This window comes from Leuresthes tenuis, unplaced genomic scaffold (assembly GCF_036924035.1).
Source record: "Leuresthes tenuis unplaced genomic scaffold, fLeuTen1.0.hap1 SCAF_4, whole genome shotgun sequence".
Taxonomy (NCBI): Eukaryota; Metazoa; Chordata; class Actinopteri; order Atheriniformes; family Atherinopsidae; genus Leuresthes; species Leuresthes tenuis.
Genome location: NW_027325358.1, coordinates 3527222 through 3547265, shown reverse-complemented (window position 1 = coordinate 3547265; position 20044 = coordinate 3527222). Strand labels below are relative to the sequence as shown.

At 44.3% G+C, this 20044-nt stretch overlaps 2 protein-coding genes across 3 annotated transcripts; both read right to left on the bottom strand.

Moving 5' to 3' along the window:
* Positions 1 to 2081: 2081 nt before the first annotated feature.
* LOC140305326 (rho GDP-dissociation inhibitor 1-like) lies at positions 2082 to 15036 on the bottom strand. The gene is made up of 6 exons (XM_072384139.1): positions 14927 to 15036; positions 11524 to 11712; positions 6717 to 6800; positions 4836 to 4912; positions 4480 to 4543; positions 2082 to 2354 (listed from the first exon to the last, which is right to left on the bottom strand). The coding sequence occupies exons 2-6, from the start codon at positions 11708 to 11710 to the stop codon at positions 2155 to 2157; spliced, it is 612 nt and encodes a 203-aa protein (XP_072240240.1). The 5' UTR covers positions 11711 to 11712; positions 14927 to 15036; the 3' UTR covers positions 2082 to 2154.
* A 1361-nt stretch (positions 15037 to 16397) lies between these two features.
* LOC140305325 (aly/REF export factor 2-like) lies at positions 16398 to 19445 on the bottom strand. Of its 2 annotated transcripts, none has more exons than XM_072384137.1 (6): positions 19057 to 19445; positions 17523 to 17678; positions 17298 to 17445; positions 17169 to 17217; positions 16874 to 17054; positions 16398 to 16794 (listed from the first exon to the last, which is right to left on the bottom strand). In XM_072384137.1, exons 1-6 carry the CDS (start codon positions 19261 to 19263, stop codon positions 16774 to 16776), a joined length of 762 nt encoding a protein of 253 aa, XP_072240238.1. In that variant the 5' UTR covers positions 19264 to 19445; the 3' UTR covers positions 16398 to 16773. The 2 variants fall into 2 exon arrangements, with proteins under 2 accessions (XP_072240238.1, XP_072240239.1); XM_072384138.1 differs by having other exon boundaries at positions 16874 to 17051.
* Positions 19446 to 20044: the final 599 nt, after the last annotated feature.

Below are 20044 nucleotides of genomic sequence, written 5' to 3'. Positions count from 1 at the left end.
ACACCATGCTGAGATATGCCAAGTTTTCAGCTAATAGCTCTTTGGGAATCACCTTGTTGCTGCAGAAATCCTATTTTCTGTCTGTCAAACTGTGTTTTCTTTGCTGTTTTTCATAGATGCAACTAAAGAAATGGGAACAAATGATGTCTTTGTGGCAAAGTGCCTAAAGATCCAATTTAAAATGGCTTCTTTGCTAGGTTTTCTGTTATGTGTCGACATAACAATGGTTCATCCCTTGAGTTTGGAGCCTTTTTAATGTTTAAATGACTCATAGGTCAGAGTTAAGTGAATTAACAAACTAGACTGGACTGAAAATGAGTGAAAAAGCAAACTTCTAAACCTGGAGAATTATTGTTTGAGACCACTTTAAAAGCTTGGAAGGAAAATATAAAGAAATAAGGGCTGGATTAAGGTTTTTGAGCAGTGTTGTATTCTTAGTTATCAAATGTCAGTTCTGTTTTCCCTTGGAACACGATTTGTTTTAATTAATGAGGACAGAATTTCAACAGCTGTACCTGCTCTGAGAATAAAGTGCACCTGTGGCCTCTGTTTGAGGAAGTAAAGAGTCTTTGATTCTTCCTGCAAACGTCCTCCAGCTCCATGACGCGTCACTCGGACTCAAACCTTCACGGTTAGCGACCTTTGGACCCCACAGATGGAGGGAATTTGAGCGAAACTGTACAAAACGCCACCGTGTTTGAGGCCAAATTGAGCAAAATCTTTATTGACCAAGAAGAGCCACAACAAATGATGATAGAATATACAACCCCACCAGCATGCCAGTGTTTTCATAGAAACTGTACAATGTGAAGGAATGTATGGAGCGGGAATACATAATTATCATCAGAAGAAACAAAGAGTTCTACATCCATATGTTCTGGTACAGTACGAGTTGATCCATTTAACGTTTTTAGTGAGTCGCTTTAAGAAGTGTTTTCTCTGGTCGTGGCGCCTGAACTTCCTGTCAGTGATGGCGAGCGGGTCAGCCTCCTCTTTGTGACCGGCGACTGAGCCCAGACGCCGCCGAGGTCTCCGGCAGCAGCAGGCGGCGCCTGGCTCCGCCTCCACGCCCATGACTACACGTGTGAAGCGATCTGAACAAGCCATGTGGGGGATATGTGGGGGTGGGGGGGGGGATGATGGACATTAAGGCAAAGAGAACAAATTTAAAACAAAGTATTTCCTCCACAGGATCGTAGTTTGGTGCTAAGGCCTCACGGCTATCAGGAGCAAGAGAGCCAAAACTGAATTTAACGGGTATTTTTTAGACTTTTCTGTGTGAACATTCAGTCCCCTACAAACACAGGAATATTTAAATCTGGAGGGGGGGGGGTGGGTGTGAACAGGGCTGCAGATGATGGAGAGTCAGCCCGTTATTTCCAGGCCTCGTGCGCTCAAAGCGAGGTAATCAGAGGCTGATAACGGTGGACATAAGGCAGCTATTTTTATGCTTTACACTCCCTTGGTGACTTTGGCCCCCGCCTGAATACATTTAGGGAAGCGAGGTGCTACAGAGCAGCTCCGAATGAACTGTTACAAGGCAGGTATCGGTTATATCAAAAGACCGCAAGCAAAAGAATGCTCAGTGAGGGGGGGGTGGATGTGGTGGGGTCTGCTATGAACACAACAGCTGATTAACATGTGAATACAGCCACGTTACACAACCATTGATACAATTATATATAAAAAAAGGCAAACTAAAGTTGATTGTACAGTTGCTTTTCCACATGTACTTCATACTGAGAGGAAGACACCATTCTGGGGGGGGGGGGGTGGAAGATGGGGGGGTTAATCTCTTCAAGCAGCAAAAAACCAGAAGGAAGGGAAGCGAGGAGGCAAAGTGCTACATGGCACAGCTTGGTGGAGGGGCGGGGATGCAGGCGTGCAACCAATGAGACGTTGTGCAGGTGGGGAGGTGATGGACGGAGGGGGGGGGGGGGGGGGCTGCTACCGCTGCTGACAGACAGGTGGGGGAGGACGCCGAGGTGGGAACTAAGGCATGACAGCATGAAATGCACAGCAAAGTAAGAACAAAGAAGGCAGAAATGGTGGACACAGGGTGGGGATGGGAGGAGGGGATGAGGGAGGGGGCGAGGGGTTTTAATTCCCTCCTGCCCCCCTCCCTGCCCCCTCCCTCTAACACAAAGGCCTCTTTTAGTCATTCCAGTCTTTCTTGATGTTGAGGTTCCACTCCCAGGACAGGTGGTCGTGCTTGTCGTCGTCGGTGAACTTGGATTTGATGACGTAGTTTCCGCGGGCCAACATGCCTTTAGGAGCCTCCTCCACCGTGGTCAGGAAGTCGTACTCAGCGGGGCGGGGCCCGTAGCTGCCCACCATGTAGTCCGATTTATCAACTGTCCGCAGAGGAGACACCTTATTAACACACTTTCACGGCAAACTTCAGGAGAAGGTTGGAACTAATAACTCAAAGCAAACAGAAACTTGCCTCGGTGAGCTCACTGTGCAGCAGGACGAACAATAAAAACGTCAGTTTCACAAACTGAGACTGGGGCGGGGGGGGCGGGGGGGTTATGGACAGCTGAGCCAGCAGGGATACAGAGACTAAATCTAAACAAGACTCAAACTGTCGCTTCAACGCTGAGAACAGACGGTTGGTGCTTCTGGAAGTCATTTAAAACGCATCTTTTCAGGCTAACGGCTAACTACTTTTTAGCTCTTTTTGGCATTAGTGAAACGCTCCAAAAAGAGGGCAAAGGTCACGGTAACAATCGCAGCTCTACTCACACCTGAGCTGGAAAATGAGCTGTTAGCTAACAGCTGTTAGCTGCTACAGTGCTAACTTTATTCTTTATTCGCTGTAGTTCTTTGACCCCGGTCCGGGGTCGAGTCCCGGCCCAATTTATTTATTATAAGTAATAAATACATAAATTATATTTAAATGCATGTTGCCCTGAGATTGTGAACCCTACGTAATGTCGAGGACCTCTGCAAAGGATTGTGGGTAGTTTGAGAACAACAAGGACACACAGAAGCATCACGATTTAATGAAGTAGCACCAAAATGTCCCTTTTGGACTCTGAGAAGCAGCCACTCTGTAACCAGCAGCGCACTGAAGCACATTTAGTGCCTAAACAAGCTGATACTGACGTTTTCTAAGGGATTCATTGTGCTACGGCTGAGATCAACAGCTCATCAGGCTGCTCGTGCACGTAGCTGAGGACTGTGTGCTGGCCGGCTGCTCTCGGTTTTATGGGGAAGAGCTAAATCTAAAAGGAAAATATCAGGCACTTTCAGACCAGAGGGAAGTTCTTTATGCCCACTGCAGACACTGAGCTGGGAGCTGAAAGAGACTAAAACGTTTTACTGTGATTTTAAGGTGACATATTGTGTAAAAGTCCCTTCTTCCTGTTCCTGGGAGCATATATCAGGGCGTCTGGAGTCACCAGCAAGTGTAAAACTCCCCAAAAACACAACCCTGGGATTATTTTTAGTTCCTCTTTGCTTGAAAGTTCCTCATTTAACGAGCCGTTTTACTTTTAATTTCAACAGTATATCACTCCTTAAGTTGGCCCCGCCTCCTCTGCTAAGCTCCGCCCACTTATATCCACCCTGCTGGACGGATGAAGCCAGCTTCTGGTGGAAATGTTCTGCTGTCAGCTGTACTGAGGAGCATGCATCTTCCATCCAGCAGCAGCCTCAGAGGATATCAGAGCCCAGTGGATAAACTATATCTGAGGCTAATGTTCCAGCAGAGTTAGCTAAAGACCACTTCATCCACACGCCCCCCTGCAGCACAGCTCATTCACTCCGGTAAGAACGTCCATCTTACTCAAAGACGTCATTCAAGTTGTCAAAATCTGATAAATATCCTGCCATGTTGCACAAAACTATCAGCAGCAAACTCTGTGTGAAGTTAGCCGACTGCCACAGAGCACGGAGTAAATAAACTGTGCTGCAGGGGGGCGTGTGGATGAAGTGGTCCCAGTAGAGTGCCTGTGTAGAAATCCCTCCGTTAGCTCTCCTATAGCTGCAAGTAGCCACATAACAGCAGCTATGAGCTAACAGAGCTATAGCACACGTTCATTCATTCATTCTTCTTAAAGTATTGGTGAAATAAAGACAGATAATGCCTTATTTAGAGGCTGCATCCTCTAAGCCCCGTTCACTCCGTTATATGGATCTCCAGTTATCTAAATATCTTCCGAAGGACGCCGACTTTCACCAAACTGTTCTCAGTGAGTAGATGAAGGTATTTCATGCCAGAAATAAGGTTTAAAAATACCGGAGTTCCCCTTTAAGGCCAACGTTAAGTCCAGGCCTCGCTGAGCCTGTGTGTGACGGAGGAAACATCTGTTTTAGGACGACATCTGGCTGAAACTTCTACCCGCTGCAGAGGTAAAGGCAGAAGGCCTCAGGGGGGGTCCAGAACCGTTGGGTCTGAAAGTGCCTGTTGAGCTTCAGAGGAAAAGTGTGCCGTGTTTGAGGATCTCATTTAAAAAACAAAGAAAAGTCACTCACTCTTCATTCCTTTCCTGAACGTCTGCTGCACGTACTTCAGCCCTGAAACGATCTCCCGGTTCACCTGAGGACACAAACACCGAAGGTCTGTCAGCGGCGAAGCTACGGATCAAACAGAGCTTTGCTTTTTTAAAATAAAGCCAGCGGAACATGCCGAGTTACATCTCTTCACTACATGTGCTGCAGCAGCTTAGTCCAGACAAATAATCGACTGAACTGGATTTTTAAACTAATTTAACGTCCACACCAGATATATATCAGCTATTAATCCTAAAAGCTTCCTGAGTAACACGAGTTGATTCTTTTACTTCATTCAGAGGCAACAACGTGGCGGACGTCTCCACATTCGCTCTCACCTTAAAGCTGATCTTTATTTTGTATTCTACTCCTTCCTTCAGCACAAACGCCTGCTTCTTAAAGGCTTCCAGGTCTCCTGTAAGAAAAAGGGAAACCATATTAATCAGGAATGTTTTGCCCTCATTGATCTTCCAGGTGAAGCTGGGATCTGTGGAGAGGAGGGGGTCTGATTCGGGAACCTCAGGGTTGCATATTTGCTTTTTGCAGACGATGTGGTTCTGTTACAACCTTCAGCTGAGTGTGAAGCGCTCAGTGAAACCAAAATGCTCCCTCCAGCAGAGTTTAAGTATCTTTATTATAGTATTTATAGTATTGGGGCTTTGCCGCCTCCCCCTCTGGATGTTTTGGGGTGTGTCCAACCAGGAGGAGGCCCGGGGCAGAACCAGAACTCACTGCAGGGATTACATCTCCCTTCTGGCCTGGGAACACCTCGGGATCCCCCAACACATGGAGAGTGTCTCTGGGGAGAGGGAAGTCTGGGTTTCACTCCTGAATCTGCGTTCCAGCCTCAGATAAGAGAAAGGCAACGAATGGATGAACGGACAGATGGATGGACGATGGATCCCTGTGTGAACTGCTGATAAGTGGGAGAACTAACTCTCACTTCGAGGACCTGTGCAGCATTCATTACTCTCTATATGAATCCCAGCACACAGAGCTTCTCTTCACAGTCCTGAACTGCAGGTAAAGACCAAATCCATCACACAGGTGAATCCATCACACAGGTGAATCCATCACACAGGTGAATCCGTCACACAGGTGACTCCATCACACAGGTGACTCCATCACACAGGTGAATCCGTCACACAGGTGACTCCATCACACAGGTGACTCCATCACACAGGTGACTCCGTCACACAGGTGACTCCATCACACAGGTGACTCCATCACACAGGTGACTCCAGGCATGTTCCTGATGAGCTCAGCAGCTGCTTCACTATAACCTGACATCACAGGAGCCTCTTTATCTGGAACTTATCATCATTAACGGCTGACTTAGAGCGACTCATCCTCAGCAGGTTTTTAACGTTTTCACCAACAAAACTAAAACTGCTGAAAGGTGCCAGCAGTGAGGCTTGAATAATTCCTCCCCACAGATAAAAAAAGATCTAAAACTGACCTTTCAGATGCCAACGTTTGAGCACGAGCAGATATTCTGTTTTACGTTTCGCTGCAACAGAAGAGCTTTAAAGGCTCACTTTTAACTCCAGGGGCTCAAAGGGAAACACTGGAAGCTTTTCATTTAAAAGCAAATCATGTTTCAGCAACAAGCAGCATGGCAACGTTCTGCAGCCCACATCAGTGTTACTATCAGGCTTTCTGGGCATTTTCCACCTCCACAAGAGTTCTATTCAGGATAAACTCAGTCTGAGGGCATCAGGCCGTCTGTGATTCTCATGCAGAGTTGCTGGAAGGTATATTTAAAAAGCCGGCAGCCCCAGTCAGCAGTGTTTTCACTGACTGGGCATTCATAATTAGCTGAGAAGGTAAGAAAAGCTGCAGCGATGCAGGGGAAAGGAGACGCGGGACAGAATGTTCTGGACCGATTCAAATCGTGGCCAGCTGGAGCAAAAAGGGTGAACTCCTGGACCGTCGCTGGGAATGTCATCAATGCGTGTTTAAGGTGGAATTCCTCAGTTTTATCTCCAACTCTGCTGGTGATCGATACATCAAAACAGCACACGGTTCGGTACAATGGAAAAAAAGAGATTAACTAGCACTTTAAAACAGAATTTATTCATTTTGGCCTCAACTGCAAATAACTGGATGCATTCTGGTGTCGTTCAGTTTCATACAAGTGAGGTTGGATCACATCCTGCTGGAGACATTTAAGGAAAATGGGTGAATATTCCATAGTTCTGCCTGAGCTGGAGACTCACCCTGCAGGTCCAGAACCAGTGGGTTCGGTGCACTCTCACACATTAAAGACATCCGGGTCACCTGGACATTGGACACGTTGGGATCTGAGGTGTGAACAGAAAAGAAAACAGATGATTCAATTCAGACGAGCGAGACTAAAGGACCAGAAGCTTTCTGCAGACCTAAAGGTGCTTCAGCCGTGGTTTAGATGTTTAATATATGCTGTGATGTGACACTGGACCAGAAGCTTTCTGCAGACCTAAAGGTGCTTCAGCCATGGTTTAGATGTTTAATATATGCTCTGATGTGACACTGGACCAGAAGCTTTCTGCAGACCTAAAGGTGCTTCAGCCATGGTTTAGATGTTTAATATATGCTGTGATGTGACACTGGACCAGAAGCTTTCTGCAGACCTAAAGGTGCTTCAGCCGTGGTTTAGATGTTTAATATATGCTCTGATGTGACACTGGACCAGAAGCTTTCTGCAGACCTAAAGGTGCTTCAGCCATGGTTTAGATGTTTAATATATGCTCCGATGTGACACTGGACCAGAAGCTTTCTGCAGACCTAAAGGTGCTTCAGCCATGGTTTAGATGTTTAATATATGCTCTGATGTGACACTGGACCAGAAGCTTTCTGCAGACATAAAGGTGCTTCAGCCGTGGTTTAGATGTTTAATATATGCTGTGATGTGACACTGGACCAGAAGCTTTCTGCAGACATAAAGGTGCTTCAGCCGTGGTTTAGATGTTTAATATATGCTGTGATGTGACACTGGACCAGAAGCTTTCTGCAGACATAAAGGTGCTTCAGCCGTGGTTTAGATGTTTAATATATGCTGTGATGTGACACTGGACCAGAAGCTTTCTGCAGACATAAAGGTGCTTCAGCCGTGGTTTAGATGTTTAATATATGCTGTGATGTGACACTGGACCAGAAGCTTTCTGCAGACATAAAGGTGCTTCAGCCGTGGTTTAGATGTTTAATATATGCTCTGATGTGACACTGGACCAGAAGCTTTCTGCAGACATAAAGGTGCTTCAGCCATGGTTTAGATGTTTAATATATGCTCTGATGTGACACTGGACCAGAAGCTCTCTGCAGACATAAAGGTGCTTCAGCTGTGGTTTAGATGTTTAATATATGCTCTGATGTGACACTGGACCAGAAGCTCTCTGCAGACATAAAGGTGCTTCAGCTGTGGTTTAGATGTTTAATATATGCTCTGATGTGACACTGGACCAGAAGCTCTCTGCAGACCTAAAGGTGCTTCAGCCGTGGTTTAGATGTTTAATATATGCTCTGATGTGACACTGGACCAGAAGCTCTCTGCAGACATAAAGGTGCTTCAGCTGTGGTTTAGATGTTTAATATATGCTCTGATGTGACACTGGACCAGAAGCTCTCTGCAGACATAAAGGTGCTTCAGCCGTGGTTTAGATGTTTAATATATGCTGTGATGTGACACTGGACCAGAAGCTTTCTGCAGACCTAAAGGTGCTTCAGCCGTGGTTTAGATGTTTAATATATGCTCTGATGTGACACTGGACCAGAAGCTTTCTGCAGACATAAAGGTGCTTCAGCCGTGGTTTAGATGTTTAATATATGCTGTGATGTGACACTGGACCAGAAGCTTTCTGCAGACATAAAGGTGCTTCAGCTGTGGTTTAGATGTTTAATATATGCTCTGATGTGACACTGGACCAGAAGCTTTCTGCAGACCTAAAGGTGCTTCAGCCGTGGTTTAGATGTTTAATATATGCTCTGATGTGACACTGGACCAGAAGCTTTCTGCAGACCTAAAGGTGCTTCAGCCGTGGTTTAGATGTTTAATATATGCTGTGATGTGACACTGGACCAGAAGCTTTCTGCAGACATAAAGGTGCTTCAGCCGTGGTTTAGATGTTTAATATATGCTGTGATGTGACACTGGACCAGAAGCTTTCTGCAAACATAAAGGTGCTTCAGCTGTGGTTTAGATGTTTAATATATGCTGTGATGTGACACTGGACCAGAAGCTCTCTGCAGACATAAAGGTGCTTCAGCCGTGGTTTAGATGTTTAATATATGCTGTGATGTGACACTGGACCAGAAGCTCTCTGCAGACATAAAGGTGCTTCAGCCATGGTTTAGATGTTTAATATATGCTCTGATGTGACACTGGACCAGAAGCTTTCTGCAGACATAAAGGTGCTTCAGCCATGGTTTAGATGTTTAATATATGCTCTGATGTGACACTGGACCAGAAGCTCTCTGCAGACATAAAGGTGCTTCAGCCGTGGTTTAGATGTTTAATATATGCTCTGATGTGACACTGGACCAGAAGCTCTCTGCAGACATAAAGGTGCTTCAGCCGTGGTTTAGATGTTTAATATATGCTGTGATGTGACACTGGACCAGAAGCTTTCTGCAGACATAAAGGTGCTTCAGCCGTGGTTTAGATGTTTAATATATGCTGTGATGTGACACTGGACCAGAAGCTTTCTGCAGACATAAAGGTGCTTCAGCCGTGGTTTAGATGTTTAATATATGCTGTGATGTGACACTGGACCAGAGGCTTTCTGCAGACATAAAGGTGCTTCAGCCGTGGTTTAGATGTTTAATATATGCTCTGACGTGACACTGGACCAGAAGCTTTCTGCAGACATAAAGGTGCTTCAGCCGTGGTTTAGATGTTTAATATATGCTGTGATGTGACACTGGACCAGAAGCTTTCTGCAGACATAAAGGTGCTTCAGCCGTGGTTTAGATGTTTAATATATGCTGTGATGTGACACTGGACCAGAAGCTTTCTGCAGACCTAAAGGTGCTTCAGCCGTGGTTTAGATGTTTAATATATGCTGTGATGTGACACTGGACCAGAAGCTTTCTGCAGACCTAAAGGTGCTTCAGCCATGGTTTAGATGTTTAATATATGCTCTGATGTGACACTGGACCAGAAGCTTTCTGCAGACATAAAGGTGCTTCAGCCGTGGTTTAGATGTTTAATATATGCTCTGACGTGACACTGGACCAGAAGCTTTCTGCAGACATAAAGGTGCTTCAGCCGTGGTTTAGATGTTTAATATATGCTCTGATGTGACACTGGACCAGAAGCTTTCTGCAGACATAAAGGTGCTTCAGCCGTGGTTTAGATGTTTAATATATGCTGTGATGTGACACTGGACCAGAAGCTTTCTGCAGACATAAAGGTGCTTCAGCCGTGGTTTAGATGTTTAATATATGCTGTGATGTGACACTGGACCAGAAGCTTTCTGCAGACATAAAGGTGCTTCAGCCGTGGTTTAGATGTTTAATATATGCTCTGACGTGACACTGGACCATGGGAGCAGTTAAAACTCGTCCTCTTTTAAATCTGCACGTCACAGAAAGTGGAAGGAAACCGCAAATCCTTTTAAAACTGGACTGGTTACTTGAAATATCAACAAAATGGCCGAAACTCCCCGACACGGGAGAATTATCACATGAGTTAATGAAAGAACAACTGAACGTGTCTCTTCTGACTGCTTTAGTTTCTGGGTGGTGACCACATGCGTTAAGAAGCTTGTAGCGCCACCTGCTGACGATGCTAAACAGACTCGTTTAAGTCGGGTAATCCATCAATTTCCATGTTTTATATCACACCCTGACTTCCAATCCACTGCTTGGCTTGTTTTAAATGCTCCTACGGTGCAGTCAGAGCTGGAAAAGTGGTTTCTTCTCGTCCTTAGAGACAATCCTTAAGAATTAACTGAAGGAAACCAGTTGCTTTCGGTTTAATCTTTATCAGCCGTGTCCTTTTACATTATACTAACATTAAAAACTGTTTATCAGCACGTCTTAAGCTGCCATCTTCACCAGAACCTCCTGAAAAAAGAGATTTTGCATCTCAATAAAGACTAAAATATAGAAGAAATAAGAGTAATTTGCTGTTTTTGTGTCAGAAAGAGGAGGCGGCAGCATAAATGAGACCAAAAAACAGGACAGAAGGCCGTGCTGTTTATATATTTATAGAATAACACGATGTGAAGGATTCCTCTGACCAAATGCCAGGTTAGATCAGCCCCAGAAAGGTAAGATCAGCCCACCCACCTCTAACAGCTCAGATCTGCAGCGTCTGTGAGGCTAAAAGCAGCCGCAGAGACCCAGAGCTGAATTTAAGATGCACAGATTTTTATTTCTTCTTTTTGTCAGTGAAGCTGTTTTCAAAGCTGTCGAAGCTCTGAGCTCCGGGGAGCTGAATGTAGGACATCTCTGCGGTGGCTGAGTCGGTCCGTGTTAATTACACCTCAGTTTATTCACAGTTTATCGCATGATGAACATGTTTCCCGTCAGTAACGGATTATTAGAAATTCAATATTCAGGAGGATTGTGGGTCACAGCATTCGATGAAGCACCAAATCCCTCTAACATCAAACTCCTTCCATCTAATAAACAACTAACTCTGAATCCTGTTACTGATGATGAAGTAAGTCAATGTAACGGGAACAAAGATGCTGACAGAGGAAAAACTCTTAATCTAATCAACTTTTGATGTATAAAATACTATTAGATGCAACTTAGCAGCACTTAGTACTGACATTAAAGTATAAAACAACTAAATAAAGATGAACTTTTAAAGCCATCTTGGTTCTACTCATTCCAACACTTTGAATAAAGAAAATCACAGCTAATGATGTTCTGTAGGTTCTTTCTCCTGAATACTGACAGACTGATTCACTCATGCAGCTTCTTCCCAACATAAGCAAAGCAGAAGGAATTTTCCAGGAGTTTAGGACTTAAACTCTTTTAACCAGCAGCACTTCCTTGTTTCTTTCCCTCTCATCCACACACACACACAGGTATTACCAGCCTCAGCGATCCCAGGACCAAGCAGGGCTTCTTTATATTTGCGTAAGCTTTCATCGTCCTTATCCAGCTCCTGGATCTCTTTCACCGACTTCTGGGCTGGTGGCTTGTAGTTCACCGGCTCCGGCTCCTCATTTTCGGCGGCGATGGCTGCTAGCTGCTCTGGAGTCACGTCATCCTCAGCCATGTCTGGACAGGTAAGAAAAAAACGGTGAACGGGGAAATAAAGCAGGTGGTACCAGCAGCATCTTCATGCTGCTGACCTCACTCTGACATCATCTGAAACAGTACAGGGAGAGTCATGAAGGAGGCTGAAAGCATCACACCACCCTCTGCAGGAAGGGCCTCACAGGCCTACACAATGTTTAGGTACATTTGTTTTTTACTGTAATATATTCTGGGAGACGTCATTTATTTTATGGAAAACATCAAGTGCAACAACAAGGCTGCTTTTGTCCAGATGAGGAGGAAACGAGGACTCAAAATAAAAACTATAAGCGAGCTGAGCTGCTGCCAGAGCAATTTATTCAGCAGAAAATGTTTGTTTTCTGCGTGTTTCCCTGTGGAAGGGTTGGAGATTAGTGCTGGAAAGATTTCCTCAGCCAGAAAAGCAGCGAGTAACAAACGCAGGAAGCGCTCTGTTTGAGCCAAGAGTCTTGACATTCACATTAAGGCCGTCCCACCCGCAGGCCTGCAAGCATCTCAGGGGTGAGACCCAAGGAATGCAGAGCAGACATCTGAATCAGTCCTGGTGGTTCGTCTTTGATAGTTTTAACGTAGCCGCTTTACGACATCAACACCCTGAGCAGCACGGAGGACAGTTTAATGTACATTCTGACCCGTAAAGGCTTGAGGTTCCAACAACCTCTGAGCCAAAAATAAGGCGATAAACTAACGTTTAAACTCTAAAACTGGTTTTAGGCTCTCAAACAGAAGGTTTACTCTTCATTTCTTCACCTAAAACATGTGTTTGTTGGATTATTGATCAGGCACTGGATCATATACGGCATTAGTAATCCAAACTGGCATCGCTCTGTATTCTCTGACATTTTAAAGGCCACGTGATTATCAATCAATAAACCAAGAAAATCCTCTGCAGATTCAATTATAATACAAATTATTCTTAGTTGAGGATCTGGTGCGCTACTATCTTGACAAGTTGAACAATTTCAGGTATTGAAAACAATAAAATAATCACTAATTTTAAGCATTTTTGGTGTTCTTAAACGTCAGCGACCTTTAGCTGAATTGGCTTTCAGACCATTGGTCACAGAAAAAGCTACAGATTGCACTAAAACATCTCCAAACAACACTTCTTACTCAGTAATAATGTTTCGAACACATATTTGACTTCAGTTCATGGCACATTATGCACAGCAGGTGTAAAAGCTCCAGTTTTTTTGTTATTTTAAGTTTCAGCACACAAAAATGGAAGCTGCTAAACTAATTGTATCTCCCAGGTCGGAGCTTATTCACCCCTGAACATAGTAAATATGAACGAGGAGGCTGTTAAGACCGTGAATGCAGACGTATAGGAGGTGCGGCATCATTAAACATGAGTTTCTGTGCATACCTGGACCCGAGTCTTTCGTCTGACCTGCCCAAACTAGCAGCGGCGCCAGGAATGTCTATAAGCTGTACGGCATCAAGCTGAACGTGGAGCCGTGAACATGCCTGAGCACAGGCCAACCATCCTTCTCCTTCGCTCTTCAACCACCTTCCAGACAAATTTTAGCAACTGAAGGAACCAAAAAATAAGCGACTAATTCAAGCTTTCGAATGCAGCTTAAAAGTTCTTAAAACGACATGGTTTCAGAGATTTTCTGTAATCAAATCTTCCTTTGAATGGCTTTGCTATGAAAAGGTTTGATGCTGCTTTTCAGTGACAACACAGACCTTACGTGTCACTCATCCTTAAAGGAAATGACTCGCTTGCATAAATTTAATTGAAAATTCCTTTGATCTTCAAAATCTCTCCACTGTTTCTTGCATAAATAAATTTTGAATCTGCATGAGACGAAGTGTAGTTCAAGGCTGTTTAGTTTATGGTGGAGGATTATGTAACTGCTGGCATTAGAGCGACTGCTTCCTACTTTCTCTTCATTGGAAAAGCTTATTGTAGTGGCTGTGTCTGCGGTGGTAATGAGTTATGTCTTCTTTGTGATGCCACTTAAAATTCCTAAAAGAAAGAGAGCACGACTTCTTAGTCTTTCCACTTGCTTGTGTTTGCACAGTGTTAACAGCTACAGGCTTACAGGGGGTGTTTTTTTAAGAAGTTAGGAGGTAGGCAGCCTCGTGCCGACATCTAAACTGTTGATATTATGACATAATATAATGTATGAGACAGACCCACCACACCCAGCTGCAAGAGAAACAGCAGGTCAACTGTCACTGAGCAGGAGAGGAAACTGGAAACTTCAGATCCACATTAATGAGTCCAGTTGACACTTCATCTGTCTCCTGTTGGCTTCTTTTGTGTTGATATGTTTCTGTATTAAAAAAAACAGCAGCAAACACCCGCTGCAGTTCAGCCCCTTTCTGGTGTAGCACCAATTATGTCACCCATCTGGTTATGTGACCTGATTTGGTCATAGAGCTTTCCGTAGTTTTTAGTGTCGTTGGACAAACATACTCATGTATATTCACCACAACTATCAAGATCCAGTTAACCTTTCTGTAGCATTTTCATAGGAGGTCACAAGATTTGGATATCAGCTATCTACATCAGTGAGCATTTGTATTAACAACTAAGCGGCAATTTTAGTAACAACTGTCAAAAATGGGCCGTGGCCAGCAAAAAGATTTATGTCATGACAAAAAAAAATTAAATTCATTCACCCTTTTGGACACATAATTTGATGGGTCACGGAATTTGAAGTTACACCAATCTTCAAGATATATATATATAATAATAATAAAAAAAAACTAATCAAGGATTAAATGGAAGAGATGTACTAAGCGGTGATGGCTGTGTGATACAAGTTTATCCAGAACTTGACAACAGCTATGTGACTACTGTAAAAGGCTTGTAGCTTCAGGCTAACAATCTGCACAGGATTCTTTCCAGAAAACCGGCTGACATGGTGCTTCTGACAGCACATCATTACAAAAATAACTCACGATTAACCAATATAAACGAGTAAATTCATTTACACATCAAAATTTGGCTGAACTTTTCTAGGTGTCAGCCGTTTCCCAACAGGGTGGGACTCGCAGGGAAGACAAGCGGCTAGCTGGGAACAATTCAGGGATGCTAACGGGAGACTGCGGCTAACATTAGCATGACAAGTTATCATCAACTGACAGAGCACGAGCGACTTCGAAGCGGTTTCAGCCGCGTGCGCCGGTAAGGATTAGACCTGGGACAGCGTTACCAGCTACACTAGACACCGAAATGGCTTACCTTTGTTTTGAAAAGCAGCGGTGATTTCAGGTGCCTCTGCGGTAAGTGCGTTCGTTGCTCTAAGATATTGTGCAAGTATGGCGAACAAGGGAACGGCGCCGCCCCGTGCGCCGCCCGCGCAAGACGTTGTCTCTAACGGCTCCGCGCGCGCGCCACGCGAGTGACGTACAGCCCAAGCGACAGTAGTCACCATTGAGGAAGCACGAGTTACGATAGAAATACAGACAAAAGTACAGATTTTACCGGTTTTTTTCGCCCTTGTGTACAGCGTTACGTCACAGGAGATTCTGACAACGTGGAAAGCCAACAAATAATTTATGAAATACATTTTTCAAAGTTGGAATCGGTTATATTTACCTGTACACCAGCAGTAAGAACAAATTATTCTAAAAAGTGCAGAGCCGACATGGCCGTGATTGGTCTACAATACATTTAAAATCTGAGATATGGTATTCTAAAATAGAGTAATGGACATATAGGATACTAAAAAAATGAACATATGATTCCTACCAGGTCTAAGATTAAGAAAATAAAGACTCATATGTGACATGTGAAGCCGTTCCAAACCAAGCTTTAGCTGTGGGACAGATGGCCTCACATTTGACTCTAGAATACTTTGGTATCCAGAGGAGTTCATGGTGGACTCAATGACTGCAAGGTGCCCAGGTCCTGTGGCTGCAGAACCAGCCCAGATCATCAGCCCTCCACCACCGTGCTTGACAGCTGGTATGAGGTGTTTGTGCTGATATGCTGTGTTTGGTTTCCTCCAAACGTGCTGCTGTGCATTATGACCAAACATCTCCACTTTGCTCTGGTCTGTCCAAAGGACTTTGTTCCAGAAGTCTTGAGCTTTGTTCAGATGCAGCTTTGCAAACCTAAGCTGTGCTGCCATGTTCTTTTTAGAGAGAAGAGGCTTTCTCCTGCAGCCCTTCCAAACAAGCCATCCTTGTTCAGTCTTTTTCTAACTGTGCTGTCATGACCTTTAACCTTTAACATGCTAACTGAGGCCTGTAGAGTCTGAGATGTAGCTCTGGGCTTTTTCACCTTGGGGTGAACTTGCTGGGACGTCCACTCCTGGGAAGATTGACAGCTGTCCTGAATGTTTTCCACCTGTGAATAATCTTTCTCTCTGTAGAATGATGGACTCCAGATAGTTTGGAAATGGCCTTATAACCCTTCCCAGACTGATGGGCAGCAACAGCTGCTTCTCTGAGATCATTGCTGGTGTCTTTCCTCCTTGGCATCGTGTTAACACACACCTGAATGCATTGTTCATCTGAGGTTTTATGAAGGTGATTTTAACACTAATCATACATTCTTACATTATTATAAAACCTCAGAACAGAAAGGGGGTGAACTTTGAACTCTTTGATGATAAAGTATATCACTCATCCCACTTTGTTCTTGCTTTTTTAAGTAGTGCTGGTTTAACTTGGTTTTCCATAAATCAGACAAAGTCGGTAGAAGACAGTTCAATTATGTACATTTATGTAGAAATCTCTGAACAAGTTCACATCACAAGTATTCAGCAATCAAGTGACAGAAGTCATTTACACCATCATCTAACACTGGAATAAACAGCCTGTTGCAGAATAATGCCAACATTATTTAAAAGGGAAAAAAATATCAGATCACACTGAGTTTAAGGCAATTAACTGTTTATATACATAGAAGATAATCCTCAAAACACATTAACCCCCAAAAAACAATGTCATAAAAATACTAAAAAACAAAACAAAGAAAACCGTCCATATAATAAAATGGTATCAGAACATAATTGCATTGAATTCTGAGTCGTCCTCTTCAGTTAAGACTGAAAACGATGGAAAATGCCTCCTCGGAGCCTCTTAACTGGTGTCCATCTGACACTGAAAGAAACATTTAAATGGGATTAGAAAACCATCTCCACACAGTCAAACGCACACGTGTGCAACAAAAGCTACGCACCTGAGCGTTGTACGCATCCAACTGAGCATCCAGCTCCTCTGCAGACAGCTGGGGTCTGTTTCCTCCGCCTCCTCCGCCGCCGCCCCGCCCTCGACCTCTGAACCCCCCCCCGCTGCCACCTCGCCTCCTTTCAAACCTGGGCTGACCGAGCCTGCTGCGGTCAAAGCCTTTGTTTGAGCTGCTACGGGTCAAAAAAACACAAGAAAACAGTAAGATAGAGGAAGCTTCTGGGTCTCATGTTTGATTTTTATATACCCATGATGCCCAGTCACGAGCACGACCTCTGACCTCTTACCTCTGTGTTGCGTCTTCTGAAGTCACTTGCTGGATTTTCATGGGACGGCCTGAAAAGCAAGTTGGAGTTGATGAGTATTTAGTTTAGCTCGTCTTTAGCAGCGCCCAGTGCACACGGCGTGGGACTCACCATCAAGAGGGACGCCGTCGTAGTGCTTCAACGCTTTGAGGGCGTCTGCCTTATTAAAAAAGTGGACATCTGCGGTTCCTTTACTGCGACCAGACCGGTCGTAGTGTATCGATGCCGTCTTTAAAGCGCCAAACTCTGCGAACAGCTCCTGGAGAGCAGAGCAGAAAGCGTGAGAGACGAACGCCGCGCACGGCGTGAGCGAAGGGGATCATTTTACCGAGTTACCTTGATGTCCGAATCAGACACACCGAAGTCCAGGTTAGAAACCAGCAGCTTGCCGCCGTTTTCTACAGTTCTTTCCGCTACTTCTCTTGGTCGTCTTTGTTCGTCGGCGTGCTCCTCAAACATGTCGTGCTGCCATTTGTCGGGCAACTCTCTGGGCTGCGGAGAGGAGAAAATACAGATGTTATGTAAGCTGCCAAATGTTCACAGATGTGCTCTCCTGCAGAAGAGCAACACTGAAAGATCCTCCATTTAGCTTATTTAATTCAACCTTTTTCTGTTCATTTCATGTATATTTTTGTTGTTTAATGCCCATCTATTGTCACTTTGACCTACTTTTAACTTGTTTCCCCCCCTTTTGTCCATTCTTGTAAACACATTTGGACTCAGTTTGTGTCTCTTTGTGTCCACAGCGACCCTTTTTCCATATTTTTGTCATCCTTTGGTGTCTTTTCTTTGCCGTTTATTTGGTAGCAAGATTACGCAGAAGCGAGCGCACCAAAAACAATCAAATTTCATGCAGAAATGGAGCAAAAATCTTGTTGTTTTTTTTAACATCTTGATGGACCCTTCATTTCTTTCTGCTGCTCTCCAAACAGCCAGACTTTCTGAAGGTGTTTTTAAATAATTTTACTCTGGACATCGACTGCTTTTAACCAATTTTCGCTCCAGTTCTTGTATCTGACCCTTTTCAGAAAGATGTGGGTCTTTATAAACCAACTTAACGCCGATCTATGAAGCCTTTCAGGCCTTAAAAAGGCTCCTAACTCAAGGGATGAACCAGCATCTATGTCTGCACATGTTTCAATAAATCACCCTTTTCCTGGACACATAAAAAGAGATCTATGGAATCTTTTTGAAGGCATTTACCTACAGTCAGTTTGCATCTTTCTGAGGTCGTGTTGCACCTCTTCTGAGCTCTTTTTATATCATGTGTGAAGTTGTTTAGTGTATCTACCCTTTCACCAACAAGTTGGTGACCACAAACGTTGCTTACAACACGCCTGAAAGTTAGAAAAGATGCTTCATTAACCAGTTTGTGTGTCATCTTAAATGTTTGAAGAGAAACAGTTGGATGTTTCACCCCTGAATCCCAGCTCCCTACCAGTCTTATCAGAAATTAGGCCCCTTGGATCAGAGCTGAAACCAAAAATGAGTCCGGCTGGTGTTTTACGGGTACCTGGATGGCTCTGAACATGATAACCACACAGTCCTGCAACAGGGAGTGTTTTTATTACTCCACCTGTTGATTCTGGTTGTTGAAGCAGCTGGGGAGGAAGGAAACATGGTGATAATTCAATAAGAGTTTGAGCTAAAAATCACAGTGTGGGTGAGGGAGTTAAATCCAGTCAGAAGGTGGAATGAAAGTCACTTTTAGATAAATCAGAGCTCACTTCTCGCCATTTCCCAACTTAACCACACAAATTGGATTAAAGATAAAACAATCCGGGGCACTATATAAGCTGATTACGGTTTAAACGTGAAGGAACCCATCATTGCAATGCTTTCGGCGCCGTTTCGCCGCCTCTGTTCATACCCTGGTGTACGGCGTGGGTCTGTTGTTCCGCTCACGATTGAAGTTACTCGGTCGACTCCTCGCCGGCGGCCTCGACGATCCACCGGCTCGGGCTGAACTTCCACCCCGCCTGTACGACCCTCCTCCTCCTCCGCCGCCGCCGCCGCGGCCATCTTTCTTATTCATCTTGATAATATCGTCAAGAGACATGCTCATCTTGTCGGCCATTGTGGCTTTTTGGGCTTTAAAGCGAACGATGGAGGCGAACAAAGAACTTCGAGCGTCGAGAAGCGGTTGTTTCCCAGCTGATCTCCGGTGGCGCGATGTTGAAACCAGCGGAAGATGCGTAAATAGTTTGCGGAAGTGAGGACGCCAAACGAAGCGCACACGGTGCCTCACACCTCTTACTCTGGGCTTTTATGGCACTCTGAGGCCCAACATTTCTGCTACCGCCACCTAGTGGTGGGAGTTGGTTCCTACAGGCGCCACTGAGGATGCTGCCCGAGTAAAAACTGTTGTTTTGAGGGGGAAAGGATGAAAAAAGGACTTTGATTTGAAACTCACCCAATGAAGGAATCTGTTTAACACTTAAATCACCATTATTTCGACCATAAATGACATTTTCACAGACCCACTCCTTTTTTTTTCTCCCTTGTCCTGTTCAGCATTATGGCAGCAGAATTGTAGTCTGAATACCTTTTATGCCAAACAGATTTGCTTTGCCAAGGGAAGTTTTATGAATGTAAAGCTCCCCTTGATGCCCATTTATTTATTTTTGTTTACAATATATAACATGTAATAGAACTGAACCGGACCGGGGGACAAGGAAAGAAGAGGAAACAAACAAAAATAGAAACAAAAACCAGACAACCAGCTGCTACACCTGTAAAAAAAACAAAACAGACAACAATCCAACACTCCTTTAAAAACTTTGGGCCTCAGCAAGAACATTTCCGTATTTTTATCCTTAATTTTTCCCACTTTTTTCGTAAGAAGGTCTCGTACGAAC

Bases quoted from the DNA above. Each gene is read 5' to 3' on its own strand.
- LOC140305326 (XM_072384139.1), bottom strand. From the start codon at position 11,710: ATGGCTGAGGATGACGTGACTCCAGAGCAGCTAGCAGCCATCGCCGCC. The intron at 4,544-4,835 runs GTGAGAGCGAAT...TTGTGTCCTCAG, and splicing joins AAATAAAGATCAGCTTTAAG to GTGAACCGGGAGATCGTTTC. The intron at 2,355-4,479 runs GTGAGTGACTTT...CTCTGCGGACAG, and splicing joins GTTCAGGAAAGGAATGAAGA to TTGATAAATCGGACTACATG.
- LOC140305325 (XM_072384137.1), bottom strand. From the start codon at position 19,263: ATGGCCGACAAGATGAGCATGTCTCTTGACGATATTATCAAGATGAAT. The intron at 17,218-17,297 runs GTGAGTCCCACG...CTTGCTTTTCAG, and splicing joins CGACGGCGTCCCTCTTGATG to GCCGTCCCATGAAAATCCAG. The intron at 16,795-16,873 runs GTGCGTAGCTTT...TGTTTCTTTCAG, and splicing joins TGGATGCGTACAACGCTCAG to TGTCAGATGGACACCAGTTA.